Genomic DNA, 16695 nt, shown 5'->3' on the forward strand with positions numbered 1-16695 from the left:
ATCTCCAGCATCTGCAGACCTCACTTTCTCCTCAAGCATTAATAGAGGGCTTCCCCAGTGCTGTCTTGTTTACATCATGTACTGATTCTGAAGTGGGAGTTCAGTGAGGTATGTGAGGAAAGGAGGTTTTTTTTTGCAGTATTTTCAGCATCCTTTGGTACAGTAAGAATTTAATTCAGTACTGCTAAATTATTCCAGTCCGTGCTCACTCGTAACAATTTTTTTTGAGTTTATAGGGTGGCAGGACAGTTCAGCAATGTGGAATGTATATTCTGCTGTCTATGTGAAGTCAGAGACACACTGTCCCAGGCAAACATATTTGCAGGAAGTTTCACTGGCTACACAAGCATGAACCCCAGGTTTCAGAACTCGAGCAGTGACTAGAGTCCTGGTTGTGCATCCAGGAGGCAGAGAACCAAGATAGCAATTTGGGGAGTTGATTGTACCACAGGATCAGAACATAGGGCAGAGAGGGAAGGATGACCACCAAGCACCTTAAGATAGCTGTGTTTTCATCCTGGAGCTCCCTGAGTCTATCTTAGTCACTAATCAGTGTTCCATTTTTGGATACTGTTGAGTGCAGGGCATTCTTGCGAGAGGGCAGTCGGAGCCAAAAATATTGTACCATGTGTGGCTCAGCTTTGTTTTGGGGTGGGCAGGAAGAAAAGAAATGAATGGAATAGGGATAGTGAGCTGCCCTGAAGGACAGAAGAAGCAGTGGTTAGCAGATAGACTGCACAGGGGTTTTGTGATTATTAATAAACTATACATGTAAACACACGGAGAATAGCAAGTAAAGCTGACAAACTGAGGACACAATGCATTACAGTGTGATATTGTTCTGTCTGCACAAGTAAGCAAGTCTCACTGCTCCACAAACTGTACCAAAGTGTACATATTTATTCTCTAAAATGGTCCATTGTTTCTCTATTACTGTTTGACTAGAGTTTAGAAGGGTGACAGGATCTGATCAAAATGTATAAAGTTCCACCAGGACCAGACACATGAGACAAAGAGGATGTTTTCCTCTGGCTGCGGAGTCTAGAACCACAGGACACACTCTGGAAATACACCATTTTAGGAGTGAAATGAGGAAGCACGTCTTCACTCAAAGCATAGCAAACATGTGGAACTTTATTTTACACAAAAGGCTATAGAGATCAAGTCATTGAATATATTCAAAAAAGATTAAATTTTTGAGGCATCAAGGAAAATGGGGAAAAGTAGGAATATGGCATTGAGAAAGAGGATTAGCCATAATCATTGAATGGCTGAGTAAACTTGAAAGGCTAAATGACTTCCTTGCTGCCTGTTTTTATCTAGAATGAAAGGGCTTCCACCAAATTTCTTCAATAATCTCTGAAATATCAAATCTAAAACTTTTCTCCTTTTTTAATTTTAAAAATAGGTAAAACTGATGATCAACAAAGCAATGATGCAGTTATATCTTTAATTCCCAAAGGGCACATTTTGGCGTGTCTTGGTTGGTTTTAGTCGCCTTTCTTTCCTCATTTGACCAAACATTTGACCAGATGTCCTAATTGGTTTATGGGATGTGGATAGTCCTAATATTTCTGGTGTGTATGATTTTGTTTTTCCTTTTATAATCCTGTGAAGTACTTTAAAATGTTTAATTTCATCAGTACTATATAAACACACATCTTTGCCAAGACTGGAGGTAATTTGGGGGCACTAGGAACAAAGAAATGTAGCAACAAGAGTAGGCTGTTCAGTCTGAAGCACATGCTCTGCCAATCGGTTAGATCATTGCTAGTCCTCGCACTCACCACTAACTTATTGCACCATCTCTATATCCTCTGATGTCATTCGTATCCAAAAATCTGACTTGTAACCTGCTCAATAATTGAACATAGTCGGTAGGGAAGATAATTTAAAAAATCAACTAAACTTCAAAGAAATTCCTCCACTCTGTCTCAGAACAAGAGGGATAAATTAAGAAACTGTCCCTTGATTCTATACTCAGCAGCCAGAGACCACTGTTTTATGCTATTTAAGAATTTAAAGTTTCAGAAGTCAACTTTCATTCTTCAAAACTGTAGAGCTTTCAGGCCCATTGATGTTGATGAATTCTCAAAAGACAACATCATCAACTCATGAATTAGTCTTGTGAAAATATGCTGCATTCCATCTTTGCCCAGATAAGGAGACTAAAATTATTTGCTCTAATGTGATTTCACTGCAGCTCTTTACAATTGAAACGAGGCAGGAAAGTGCAGTTGGGATTTTTACATCAGCCATTGTTTCTTCTCTGTTGCTGAGTCAAAGTCCTAGGAGTGAGTTCTGGACAACAATGGATGTCCCTACACACAAGAACTTTAAGGAGAGAGCTCACGTTCACTTCCCTACCAAAAAATTAGATATAAAGAATAACTATCCACATTCCATAAACCAATTTGAACCGTATTATTAAAAATCGAAGAGATCAGGAAATTATTTTAGGGTATAAATTAAAACCCATAAAATTGAAATTTTGAAAGAAATGGTTTTAAATGCTCTGTCACTGTAACTAAAACAAATACAGTAAACCTTGAATATTTGTTACATGGTACTAACCAAAAGTGAAATGATAAACTGATCTTATATGATAAGATTATGTAACATTGTTCAAAACAATACACTTTTCAATGATATTGGTCAATCTACTGGCAACAAGCACTGTACAAACATGGGTTGGGAAGTATGCACACTGTGTATTCCGACAGTCTGACTCAAAGCCAGTATCTAATTTATCTTTTGACTAAATTCTAACTTCTGAATTTGGATGAAAGTCAGTAAGTCCATTGGACCTGATGTGCTGCATTCCAGAAGGTTGAAGTTGGAAGCTGTAGTGATGGTGGGTGAATTAGTGGTTGTCACTGAAAATTCTAAAAGTTCTGATAAGCTATGTGTAGACTGAAATGTAGCAGGTGTAACCCCACTTTTCAAAAAGAAAATGAGAGAAAATTAAGGTATGACAATGCTTGTTTGTCAGTATTAGGAAAAAAATTACACTCTATTGTAACTAGACACTAAGATAATGTTAAAATTGAGCATCATTGACATGGGTTTATGAAAGATCAGTAATGTTTGGCAAACGTACTTGAGGATGTAATTTGCAGCATTGACAAAGTATAACCAGTGATTGTGATATATTTGGAGTTCAGAAGACTTTTGATGAAGTCCTACACAGGTAAGTAAACAAAATTAGAATTTGGGGAATGAGTAACAGGTGTACTGATTTGGATTGAGAGTTGATTTGTGGACAGAATAAACAGGTAATTCTCAGGATGGCAACTGTAAAAAGCAGAGTATGCAAGGTTCAGCATTTTGGACCATAACTCTTTACACTTGCTATATAAGTTATTTGGATGTAGAACCAAACAAATGATTTAAACATTTGCTGTTGTCAATATTCTGTGCAAATGTGAGTTGTGACGAAGGTGCAAGGAGGCTACAAGGGGTATTTGAGCAGTCTGATAAATAGAATGGCAGATGAAATACAAAAAGGTAAGGGCACGGTGGCTCAGTGGTTAGCACTGCTGTTTCACAGCACCAGGGACCCAGATTTGTTTCCAGCCTCTGGCAACAGTCTGTGTGGAGTTTGCGCATTCTCCCCGTGTCTACATGGGTTTCCTCCGGGTGCTCCGGTTTCTTCCCAAGGTCCAAAGATGCGCGGGTCAGATGAATTGGCCACGTTAAATTGCCCGTAGTGTTAGGTGCATTAATCAGAGGGGGGTGGGTTGCTCTTCGGAGGGTCGTGTGGACTCATTGGGCTGAAGACCCTGTTTCCACACTGTAGGGAATCTAATCTAATCTAAAGTTGCCATAGACTGTACAGCTGTTCTCTCTATAATGCTTATTTTATTCAGTCATGGGATGAGGGCATCACTCACTAGGCCAACTGTCCTCTGGGCAATAAGAATCAACTGCATTGGTGTGGGTCTGGAATCAAATGTAGGCCAGACCAGGTAAGGACGGCAGTTTCCTCTTCTAAAGAACATTAATGAACCATATGTTTTTTCCAACAATTTACCATTGTTTCATGGTCATCATTAGTCTCTTAATTTCAGATTTTTAAAATTCCATCCATATTCCACCATCTGCCATGGCAGGATTCAAACCCAGGACTCCAGAACATTACCGGGTCTCTGGATCAACAGTCCAGTGATAACACCACTAGGCCACTACCACCGCTATTTAATTGTGAGGTTATCCACTTTGGAAGGAAAAGGGCTGTCTTTTCGATAGGGGTATGGAATTATCTTCCAATTAACCTGTTTGGAGATATTTAACACACCTGTGAAGCAGGTGAGACTTGAACTCAGGCCTTGTAATCCAGTGGTGGGAATGGTACCAATACAGACGTAACTCGATTATCCAAATATCAATTATCCGAATTTCAGATTATCTGAAGATCTCAAGGTCCCGATAGAAACATTACATGAAAGAGACATTTCCAACACTGATCGCGTCTTTTGTTTACAATGACTAAAAATGAACTTGGCTTACTGAAATGCTGCTAAGAACAGTCCTGGACATCCATGGGAGCCCAGACACCATCTCCAAATGACTGACTGCCCACCCTCTCTCTCCCCACACTTTCCCTGGAGTTCTACACAGGGGTGTACCCAAAACTCCCCTTCCCCAGATAATCTCTTCAACATTGTTCTGTACAGGTAGAGCTTGTCAAAAAGTTGCGTATATGGCTGTGTGTGCACTATTTTGAAATGCACCCCCCTCCCAACAAATGCAGCAGCAATCTTCCTATTGGTGTCCAGTCTGGCTGCCCTGGAGAGGAAGGGGCATGCACACAGTGTGCTGCTGCCTAGTCTCTTGAACGGGGAGCGGACTTAGTGAGTGCTAAGTCAGTCCCATTGAGCTAATGGGGGAGTGGGGCTTCAACAGGTCCCTTGCACACGTGTGTGTCTGCTCAGAAACAAATCCTGAGACAGGGAGCAAAGCAGGCAGAGAGAAGAAAAAGGAAACTTCAGAAAACTCCGAGCCCCAGAGGAGAGGCATTGAATCAATTAACTGAATAATCAATTATCCCATCGAAATACTGCCCACCTATCTCATTCGGATAATAGAGATTCCTCTGTACCCCTTGACAAAATGGTACACCAGTCTAGTCACCTGCAATAGCAGGTTTAATTAATGTGAGATTTAAAAAATAGGCTGGTATTCTGTGGAGTTGGTCACCTTGAATGGTGAGTCAAGAACTAGGGGATCCAGTTTCAAAACATAAAGCCATTAAGGACTGGGATTAGAGCTTTCTTTGCCATTAAAATTTGGTGAGTGTTTGGAATTCTGCTCCAGGCAGGTTGTGAAAACTCAATTGTTGAATGGTTTCGAGACAAAAATAAATAGATTTGTGGACACTAATGATGTCAAATGATATGGCGATTATGGAGAAAAATAACATGGAGTTAAATGATCATCTATTTATGATTCCATATTTGACCACATTATTTAATATTAAATGGATGCGTGGGAAGTAAAAAAAAATAACCTTTGCATTTAAAGCAGTACATTGGAGTGAACTGATATCATGACACTGATGTGTTCAATCTCTCCCTTAGCTTGAGGCATGGTTACCCTTAGGTTAAATCATGCTCTGTGGTCTTGTAAATATTGCGACTTTACCTTTTTACAGTTTCTCAAATGAAAAGAGGACCATAAACTTCTTGGAAGAGCCCTATAAATCTGTATGTTAAGTATGTGATTGTATAATAATAAAGGAATTGATTTTCATCGTTTTTTTTCAATTTTGTCTTGCTATTTATTTTATATCCTGGAGCCTTGATTGGTGTTCTTCTGTTCTATTCTCTGTTCAAAAGAAATTATCTTTTGAGATTTCCTGATTTGAAATATTACAGTGGGAAATGTCTATACATTGCCTGCTTTCCATCACTTTAGATTTTTAACTGAGAAGACCACTGAAAGTGAGGATCTTATCAATGAAAAGCTGCAATGCGAAATGTCTGTCCCCACCTGTTTTGAGGTATAAAACATAAGCAAAAGAGATTGAGAAACATTATCTTATTCTTCATATTCTGTATCAAATTTCATTTCTTTCCTATAAATGTCATCTATCATTGATTGATTGTCCTTGTGTGAATATTTGAAAACTGTGGACCAGGCACACTGATAAAGACTTGATCCTTTATTCCACAACTTTGTGATGGTGCATTGAATGCTCACCAGACAACCTTGGGACTCCTGTGTAGCTTGCTCTGTTAGTTTACACACAAATATTTAGAGAAAGTTAATTTGGTTATGAATATATTGTTGTCTTTGTTTCCTTTTTCCAGATTTTGGTGTGAGTGCATTTTTGGCAACAGGTGGTGACATGACCAGGAATAAAGTCAGGAAGACTTTTGTAGGTACACCCTGCTGGATGGCACCTGAAGTTATGGAGCAGGTGAGGCAGTCTATATTTACATCAGAACATCTCAAAATACTTTTTAACTTTTTTCAAACTTTTAGAACTGCAAAGAATATGCATCTGAAATTGCATAAACTGAGTCCGGATTCATCAACATGACCTTCACTGCTGGTAGGTGGGGTGTTAGTTTTCCACAGGAAAAGAAAATGTGTTCAGGGCCTCTTTTCCTGAGGTTGTTCCAGCTGAAACTGATACGTGGATGGACTGGGCTGAAAATGGCAGTGGTTCGTAGTGATGGCCACTAAGGCTTATAACTTGCCAAGACACTCAAATGATGTGTAGCAAAGTGCAAGAAGAATGCATTCACCAATCACCGTACCCCGCAGTCAATTCAGACAGGGGAAGAAAATTGAATCTAAAACACTTCTGATCTCAAACTGTGTACACTTTTTTTTAAATAACAAAGGCAAGCATAAATACTTTGATGTCCGTTGTTATTTCAATGCCACTTTGATTCGAAAGCATTATCTTTGATTGCTGATGATACATACTCAGCATAAGGAGGTGGATAAGTTGACATTTCTGGTGTAACCCTTCTACAGGACAGGGGGGGGCAGAGAACTTCTTCAAATTGGGCATCCTTTGAAGAGACTTCAGTGGAACAAACTTGGTTAGAGACCAAAAAAACCGCAGATGCTGGAATCCAAAATCCAGTCCTGAAGAAGGGTTACACCTGAAATGTCCTCCACCTCCTGATGCTGCCTGGCTTGCTGTATTCTTCTAGCCTCCTGCCTGTCTGTTTTGGATTCCAGCATCTGCAAGTTTTTTGTCTCTTTTTGTCTGTTTTTTTTTAGTCAATCATAGAGTCATAGAGATGTATAGCATGGAAACAGACCCTTCGGCCCAACCCATCCATGCCGACCAGATATCCCAACCCGAATTAGTCCCACTTGCCAGCACACGTCCCATATCCTTCCTATTCATATACCCATCCAAATGCCTCTTAAATGTTGCAATTGTACCAGCCTCCACCACTTCCTCTGGCAGCTCATTCCATACACGTACCACCCTATGCGTGAAAAAGTTGCCCCGTAGGTCTCTTTTATATCTTTCCCCTCTCGCCCTAAACCTATGCTCTCTAGTTCTGGACTCCCCCACCCTAGGGAAAAGACTTTACCTATTTATCCTATCCATGCCCCTCATAATTTTGTAACCCTCCATAAGGTCACCCCTCAGCCTCTGACGCTCCAGGGAAAACAGCCTATTCAGCCTCTCCTTATAGCTCAAATCTCCAACCCTGGCAACATTCTTGTAAATCTTCTCTGAACCCTTTCAAGTTTCACAATATCTTTCCAATAGGACCATAATTGCATGCAATATTCCAACAGTGGCCTAACCAATGTCCTGTACAGCCGCAACATGACCTCCCAACTCCTGTACTCAATACTCTGACTGATAAAGGAAAGCATTCCAAACGCCGCCTTCAGTATCCTATCTACCTGCAATTCCACTTGCGAGGAGCTATGAACCTGCACTCCAAGGTCTCTTTATTCAGCAACGCTCCCTAGGACCTTACCATTAAGTGTATAAGTCGTGCTAAGATTTGCTTTCCCAAAATGCAGCACCTCTCATTTATCTGAATTAAACTCCATCTGCCACTTCTCAGCCCATTGGCCCATTTGGTCAAGATCCTGTTGTAATCTGAGGTAACTGTCTTCGCTGTCCACTACACCTCCAATTTTGGTGTCATCTGCAAACTTACTAACTGTACCTCTTATGCTCGCATCCAAATCATTTATGTAAATGACAAAAAGTAGAGGACCCAGCACCGATCCTTGTGGCACTCCACTGGTCACAGGCCCTCCAGTCTGAAAAACAGCCCTCTACCTCCGCCCTCTGTCTTCTACCTTTGAGCCAGCCATTCGATATAAGAGACCATTCAGCCCATCGAGTCAGCGCCAATGAGAAAAACCTCACCTGTTTAACACTATAGGCAGTCCCCAGGCTGAGAATGGCTTCCATCTTTGAGTTCATTTGCAAGTCAATTTGTACACCAGTCAAAGCGCAATGCGGGACAACATAAAATAGTGCTCATATATTGGATCTTTAAAACGGCACGATTGTATGGGATGGCATTCGTAAGTGCAAGTATTTGTAAATTGGATGTTTATAACTTAAGGACCCTCTCTAATCCCACTTTCTAGCAGTTAGTCCATAGGTGAAATATTATAAAGGTTAAGGTTCCCAGCCTCCACTGCCTTCCCAGCTAGTGCATTCCAGATTCCACCACCCTCTTTTTTTTTTTGTTTTTCCCTCCACCTCCTGTCCTTTACCTTTAAAATTATGTCCCTTCAGTATTGATCCTTCAACTAAGCAGAACAGCTGCTTCTTATTTACCCTATCTATGCCCCTCAGCCTAATAAATCTCAATCAGGTGCCACCTCAGCCTTCAATGCTCTAAAGAAAACAACCAGAGATTATCCAGCCTCTCTTCACAACTAAACTGTTCCAACTCCAGACACCGTCCTGGTGAAACTCCTCTGCAAGACATACTTCCTGTAGTATGGCAACCAGACTGCACACAGTACTCCGGCTGTGACTTAATTTTTAAAAATTGTGCAGCAGTTTTAGTCAACTCATTTTTATCTCAGCAAAATTGTTCTGTCAGCTCTGATTTTTAAAAAATATTCTTTCTACCCTAAAATAATTGCAGCCATTAAGCAAATCCCAAAATTGTTACACTACATGAGGAGGCCATTCAGCTAATTTTCTGTGGCAGCTGTCCAAATAAGAACTTGCCCAGTGTTACTTCCTGCCTGCTCCCTGTAACCCTACATTCAATTGAAACAATATATATTTTTGCCCCAAATACCTCAGTTGAACCTGACTATAATAAACTATGGGCAGTTCATTCCAGACATGAACTGCTCGTTGCATGAAAAGGTTTTTCCTCACCATTTTTTTGTTTATTTTACTAATTATTTTACACCTGTGCCCTCTTGTTCTCAAACAACTCATGGAAATATTCTCTTGCTGTTCACTCTGTCCAGTCGGCTCATGGTTTTGCTGCATATGCTCCATACATCTCTTTGGAGGAGGGAAGGCTGTGAGGTTATGCAATTCAAGTGTTCAAAACCATGAGCAGACTGGACAGAGTGAACAGCAAGAGAATATTTCCATGAGTTGTTTGAGAACAAGAGGGCACAAGTGTAAAATAATTAGTAAAATAAACAAAAAAATGGTGAGGAACAACCTTTTCATGCAACGAGCAGTTCATGTCTGGAATGAACTGCCCATAGTTTATTATAGTCAGGTTCAACTGAGGTATTTGGGGCAAAAATATATATTGTTTCAATTGAATGTAGGGTTACAGGGAGCAGGCAGGAAGTAGCACTAGGCAAGTTCTTATTTGAGGCTGTGGTTGAGGCAGGTACTTTTTGCAACATTTAAGAAGCATCTTTGAGTACTTAAAATGCCAGGGCATAATAGGCTATGGATCAAGTGCAGATAAGTGGAATTAGTTTGGTTTGGTTTAGGGCAGAAAGAATATTTTTTTAAAAATCAGAGCTGACAGAACAATTTTGCTGAGATAAAAATGAGTTGAGTAAAACTGCTGCACAATTTTTAAAAATTAAGTCACAGCCGGAGTGCTGTGTGCAGTCCGGTTGCCATACTACAGGAAGTATGTCTTGCAGAGGAGTTTCACCAGGACAGTGTCTGGAGTTGGAACAGTTTAGCTGTGAAGAGAGGCTGGATAATCTCTGGTTGTTTTCTAATTGTGGAATTAGTTTGGTTTGGTGTGTGCTGGTCAATGTGATGTGCTGAAGAGCCTGTTTCTCTGCTCAATGACTCTGACTCTGTGGAAGAACCTCAGCTTTTCCAATCTCTCTCCATATTTGGAGTTCCTCATCCCCAGAACCATTCTCCTAAACTACTTCTGTACTGTTTCCAAAATCTCCACATCCTAAAGTGCAATGCCCAAAACTGGATGCAGTACTCCAACTAAGAACCTTCACTAAATTCAACATAATTTCCTCCTCCTCCTCTTATTCTGTAGGCTTTATTTACAGGATACCTGATTTAACTGTCCTCTTCACCTGCCGACCACCTTTTAATGAATTCTAGATGTTCACATGCTCCCCTTTGCAATGTGACTTTTACTTTATTTCTTTCAACTAAAATATCTCTTTTCTGGCTTGAACTTTATCTCTCCACTTCACCAATTGGTCTGTGAACTTTAAAGTTCTCCACTGTCCCTGTGCTGCAACATGTAAGAGTCTTTATTTTCAGCTATTATTACTTTTCCAGTCTCTCCTCCTGATAACTTTTTCACTGCTCTTCACAGAACCTCAGAACTGTGGAATGACTCAGCTGTTTGTTTTTCCTTTTATGTACCATAGTACCATGACCCACTCTTGAAATTGCTTATTCACTGCCTACTGATTTATAATTTGTCATCTCTTGCTGGTGTCATATATATTGTACTCTGGTCCTCACTTTAATTTCTTCATTTAAAATTTGCTTTGAGTTTAAAAGGAAAATGATTAAGCAATGCATGATCCAATTCTGTTCTCAACTCATAAGATACATGTTTGAAACTTCATGATAATTCTATCATTGTTTTGCCTCAACAGGTTAGAGGCTATGACTTCAAAGCAGACATTTGGAGTTTTGGAATTACAGCCATTGAATTAGCTACTGGAGCAGCTCCTTATCATAAATACCCACCAATGAAGGTAAGCATCAGTATCAAGTCCAACAGGTGAACGTAAGTTTTTTTTTGTATTTCGTTACCCCACTACAACTCACTCCTGATCTCTCCATTGAATTGGATTGTAATCTGCTTTAAATAAGACCACAAGACCATAGGAGCAGAAATTAAGCCATTTAGCCCATCAAGTCTATTCTGCCATTTAATCGTGGCTGATAAGTTTCTCAACCCCATTCTCCCCATAACGCTTGATCCCCTTGATAGTCAAGAACCTATCTATCGCCGTCTTAAATATACATAATGACTTGGTCTCCACATTCTTCTGTGGCAATAAATTCCATAGATCCACCAATCTGGCTGAAGAAGTTTCTCCTTACCGCAATTGTAAAAGGTCTTCCCTTACTCTAAGGCTGTGCCCTTGTGTCCTAGTCTCTCCTATCAATCTTCCCAACAATCACTATTTCCAGGCCACTCAGTATTCTGTGTGTTTCAATTAGATCCCCCCCCCCCTTAATTCTTCGATCGAGTATAGTGCCAGAGTCCTCAAACATTCCTCGTATGTTAAGCTTTTCATTCCTGAGACCATTCTCATATCATCTTAACACTCTCCAAGGCCAGTACATCCATCCTGAGATATGGGACCCAAAACTGCACACAATACTCCCAATGTGGTCTGACCTGAGCCTTCTAGAGCCTCAGAGGTACATGCCTGCTTTAATATTCAAGTCTACTCAAAATAAATGCCATCATTGCGTTTGCCTTCCTAAATGTTGACTCACCCTGCAAGTTTACCTGGAGACAATTTTGGACTTGAACTCCCAAGTCTCTTTGCACTTCAGACTTCTGAATTTTCTCCCTGTTCAGAAAATAGTCTATGCCTCAATTCTTCCTACCAAAGTGCATGACCTCTCTCTCTCTTTCCCACATTGTACTTCATCTGCCACTTTTTTGCCCATTCTCCTAATCTGTCCAAATCCCTCTGCAGTCTCCCTGCCTCCTCAATGCTACCTTTTTCTCTACCTATCTTTGTATTGTATGCAAATTTGGCCAGAATGCCCTCATTCTAGATCGTTAATGTTCAAAATGAAAAGTTGTCCCAAAACTGAGCCTTGCAGAACACCATTTGTCACCAGCTGCCATCCTGAGAAGGACTCTTGTCTGCTGACAGCCAAGTGAGCCTTCTAGAGCCTCAGAGGTACATGCCTGCTTTAATATTCAAGTCTACTCAAAATAAATGCCATCATTGCGTTTGCCTTCCTAAATGTTGACTCACCCTGCAAGTTTACCTGGAGACAATTTTGGACTTGAACTCCCAAGTCTCTTTGCACTTCAGACTTCTGAATTTTCTCCCTGTTCAGAAAATAGTCTATGCCTCAATTCTTCCTACCAAAGTGCATGACCTCTCTCTCTCTTTCCCACATTGTACTTCATCTGCCACTTTTTTGCCCATTCTCCTAATCTGTCCAAATCCCTCTGCAGTCTCCCTGCCTCCTCAATGCTACCTTTTTCTCTACCTATCTTTGTATTGTCTGCAAATTTGGCCAGAATGCCCTCATTCTAGATCGTTAATGTTCAAAGTGAAAAGTTGTCCCAAAACTGAGCCTTGCAGAACACCATTTGTCACCAGCTGCCATCCTGAGAAGGACTCTTGTCTGCTAGACAGCCAAGCTTCTATCCATGCTAGCACCTTGCCTCTAACACCATAGGTCCTTTTTTTTTTCACTCCGCCTCTTCTGTGGCACCTTGTTAAAGACCTTCTTGAAGTCCAGTTAGCTAACACCCATTGGCTCTCTTTGGTCTCACTTTCTCTAGAAGATTTGTTAGACATGACTTCTCCTTGATGAAAACATGCTGACTTTGCCCTATTTTACCATACACTTCCAAGTATTCAGAAATTTCATGCTTCACAATGGACTCCAGGATCTTGCTCACAACCAAGGTTAGGCTAATTAGTGTGTAATTTTCCATCTTTTGCCTTGCTCACTTTTTAAATGGGTGTGACGATTGTGATTTTCCAGTCCTGTGGGACCCTTCCTGATTCTATTGATTCCTGAAAGATCACTAACACCTCCACTATCTTTTCAGCTATCTCTCTCAGAACTCTGTCGTGAAGTCCATCTGGTCCAGGTGATTTATCCACCTTCAAGCCATGTTCGCTTAAAAATCACAATGGTCCCTGCTTCACCAGCTGTCTATGGAAATGCAACTTTTATGTCATCAGGATATCCAAATGTGTTTCACAGTCATTGAACTACCTTTTAAAGTGTATTGTAATGTAAGGAATAAGTTTGCATTTCTCCTAACCCCTCCACTCCCACTTTTTCAATGACTATTTAAAGTAATTACTAACATGACAGTCCTGGTTTCCTACTTCCCCAACCAGAAAGATTAGGATTTACTTGTTAAAATCCTTAACTTCAAAAACTTTCATGAAGTCTTTTCTTTTACAATGAAAATATCCCTAGGTATCTTCTAACTATTGTCACCCATCCCTGGCCTTTTTAATGTTTAGAACACTTGCAAACACTATTGGAAAGTATGTTGGAGATCCTTTATCATCTTTAAATGTTGTTCTATTTATTCTTTTAGTTTCGAATTAAGAATATTTTTAATTTCACTTCCTGTTACATTTTTGTGAAAGAAGAAAGTAATTTTCATTTATCGTGATCTCAGGATGTCCCGAACCTAATGAAATAATTTTGGAATGGTCTTTTATCAGTTGGGAACATGGTGGTTGATTTGCAGATGGCAGGGTATGACAAAATAGAATTGAGATAATTACCAGGTGGTCTTCATTTATTTCTAATGTTTGCTAATGAAAGAATATTGACCAACACTCTGCTCTACTTCAAAGAATCTTTTATGCCCATCAGACCTTGTTTCAGGTCCCATCCAAAGAAAGACAGCTCTGATTGTGCTACTGTTACCACAGGTTTCATGCTCAAATCTCTGATATGAGTCTTGAACTCTCCACTTCAGCTTGAAGTGCTGCCATTGAGCCACAGGGACATCTCTTATCCTCCATAGGTCTCTTGCAGTTTACGAATACCTTCCTTCTGTGACATAGGTTTCATATCATGTTCCCTGTACCCAAGTCCAAATCATGATGAGTGCACAGTAAGTAAAATAAACCTAGCACTGACTCTAGTACATGTCACATTAAACCTTCCCTCAAATCAGTTATTCGTACAGTTATTTAAATTCAATCGACTTTTTATCTAGTCTGTTACACAGTTCTTGTATTGTAGGCCACAATTTATTTGTTAACCTCCCGTGAGATGTCACTTGATTAATTTTTATTACCCTTTATTTATTTTGGTAATTTCCTCATTCATTTTTGTTACCCAATGTGATTTGGCTTTAACAGAGCCTTGCATTAGAAACTTTTGATTAATCTGTTTCTAAACACTCAAACTACGTGCATTTCAGTTAATTCAAAGCCCGGTGGCTCTTACTGTTGTCTTCTCACCACATAACCTACATAGTCAGAGTTCTTCCTCTGAGCTCAATCCTCTGTAAGGCTCTTCCCACCTGTAATATTAAAATTTTTTGTGTTTCCAGTATTTGTCATTTTCTTTTTGATTTCAGCAGCATTTCACTCAAGACATTGGAAACAGTTTTCTGATTAGTCCAAATACAAATTAAATATTATCCAGAAAATATAATTTTTGGATGTAGTATGTGAGTACTTTGGAGTTTCAGTTTGTTAACTGTAACAGAAGGATAAAAATGAGTTGTGAACAGTAGCAAAGTGGTAACTTTACTGAACTAATAATGAAAGATCCAGAACAATTCTTTAAGACAGGTCTGACATACCATGACAGATGGGGAAGTTTCAAGTCAAGGAATTAGTAAATCTGGAACAAAATTGCTCACTTATAACAACGAAACGACTAGTTTGTGGTTTATAACCTAGCACAAAGGATCACTAGCAATTTATTGCCCATCCCTAATTGCCCAGAGGGCAGTCAAGTATCAAACACATTGCTGTGGGTCTGGAGTCGCATGTTGGCCAGACCAGGTAAGGATAGCAGATTTCTTTCCCTAAACAACAATAGTGACCAGGTGGGTTTTCCAACAACTCTCAACGGTTTCATGGCCATCATTAGATTCTTAATTCCAGACTTTTATTGGATTCAGTTTCCACCATCTGTATGATGGGATTCAGGCCAACGTGCCCAGAACAGTACCTCTGTCTTTGAGTTAATAGTCCAGTGATTATGCCACTGGGCCATTGCCTCCCTGGGGTATTTAGTCAAAGCGTGTGGCATTGCTGACTAGGCTAGTATTTACCTCTCTTCTGCTTGCCACTGTTTCCTCTTTCATCGACAGCGTAAAATCAATTATATTTCCACTCACTTCCAGTTGTGAAGATGAATCATTGGACTAGATAGGTTAATTATCTCTTTTCACAGATGCTGACTGACCTGCTGAGCTTCTTTGGCACTGTATTTTTATTTCAGATCACCGGTATCTGAAGTTCTTATAGCCACCAGTTAGGTGGAGACAGATTACTTCTTTTTCCATGACCACCAACACGACCCATCAAAATGAACTTAGTGGTTCAAGAATCTGAGGAACTCAGATAAAGCAGCAAGCTGTGTTAGCACACCATTCACATGAACCCCCAGAAGTATACCATGGCAACTGTATATAATGTTTACCATTTTTTGTACAATGTGGCAATTTGCCTCAGCTGCTACATTAAGTGCCTTCCAAACCTATGTACTCTCCATCTACTTTACTGCTCTTCACTTGCAAGGTCTCCTCCAGGTTTCATATAATACTACTTGATGCTGAAATTCATCGCAGCTGTCACTGCTTCTGAACTTTGGAAATCCCTGTCTACTGGCCCCGTGTATTTCCACAGATTGTAGTAATTCAAGAAGACCCCTCCTTAAGGACAAATAAGGATGATCAATGGATGTTGTCCTCACTAGTAAAGTTCAAATTCCATGAATTAAAGAAAAAGATAGACTTGTTGGCTCATTGCATCTTGATGGAAGCATAGAACCGATATGAGTGAATATTTTTGTTAGTAGAAATTTTTTTTTAAACTCCTTTTGATTCTGTGGCTCCAAGATTACATTACTTCTACAAAAATGGTTAAATATTCTCTTTCAGCCATTTTTAACATTCTTTCCTTCTTTAGGTCTTAATGTTGACTCTTCAGAATGATCCTCCCTCATTGGAAACAGGTGTACAGGATAAGGAAATGGTCAAAAAGTATGGCAAGTCCTTTAGGAAGATGATTGCACAATGTCTGCAGAAAGATCCAGAGAAAAGGTAAAAGATCAGAATGGCTCTATGCTTGCTCTTGTTTACATATTCTTTAAGGTCAGCAATCTAGAAATCGGATGATTATGAATAATGTTTGAACAACATGGTTTGCTATCAATGGTTTGTTTTATAATCAATGTAAGCATTCTGCTTTAAAACTGTTGTGGACAGTTTAAAAAAAAAAAATTGTACCTTTCTCTGATCCTTTGGAGGAGTGAATTATTCTGTTCTTTGTTCCACGCCTCTACTGGTTACAAAGTTTAAATGCAAAAGCGGAAGTAATGTTACAAATTAGACTGCATGTAGATCGGATCAGAAA

General features: G+C 39.8%; 1 protein-coding gene across 2 annotated transcripts in view; it reads left to right on the plus strand.

Moving 5' to 3' along the window:
• oxsr1b (oxidative stress responsive kinase 1b) overlaps positions 1 to 16695 on the plus strand; it is a 177609-nt gene that overhangs the window by 96657 nt on the left and 64257 nt on the right. For both annotated transcript variants that reach the window (XM_043687910.1, XM_043687911.1), the window contains exons 6-8: positions 6312 to 6421; positions 11020 to 11121; positions 16249 to 16382. In XM_043687910.1, the coding sequence (XP_043543845.1) occupies positions 6312 to 6421; positions 11020 to 11121; positions 16249 to 16382 (346 nt within the window). The remainder of the gene's footprint in view (positions 1 to 6311; positions 6422 to 11019; positions 11122 to 16248; positions 16383 to 16695) is intronic.

Source organism: Chiloscyllium plagiosum, chromosome 4, assembly GCF_004010195.1.
Source record: "Chiloscyllium plagiosum isolate BGI_BamShark_2017 chromosome 4, ASM401019v2, whole genome shotgun sequence".
Taxonomy (NCBI): Eukaryota; Metazoa; Chordata; class Chondrichthyes; order Orectolobiformes; family Hemiscylliidae; genus Chiloscyllium; species Chiloscyllium plagiosum.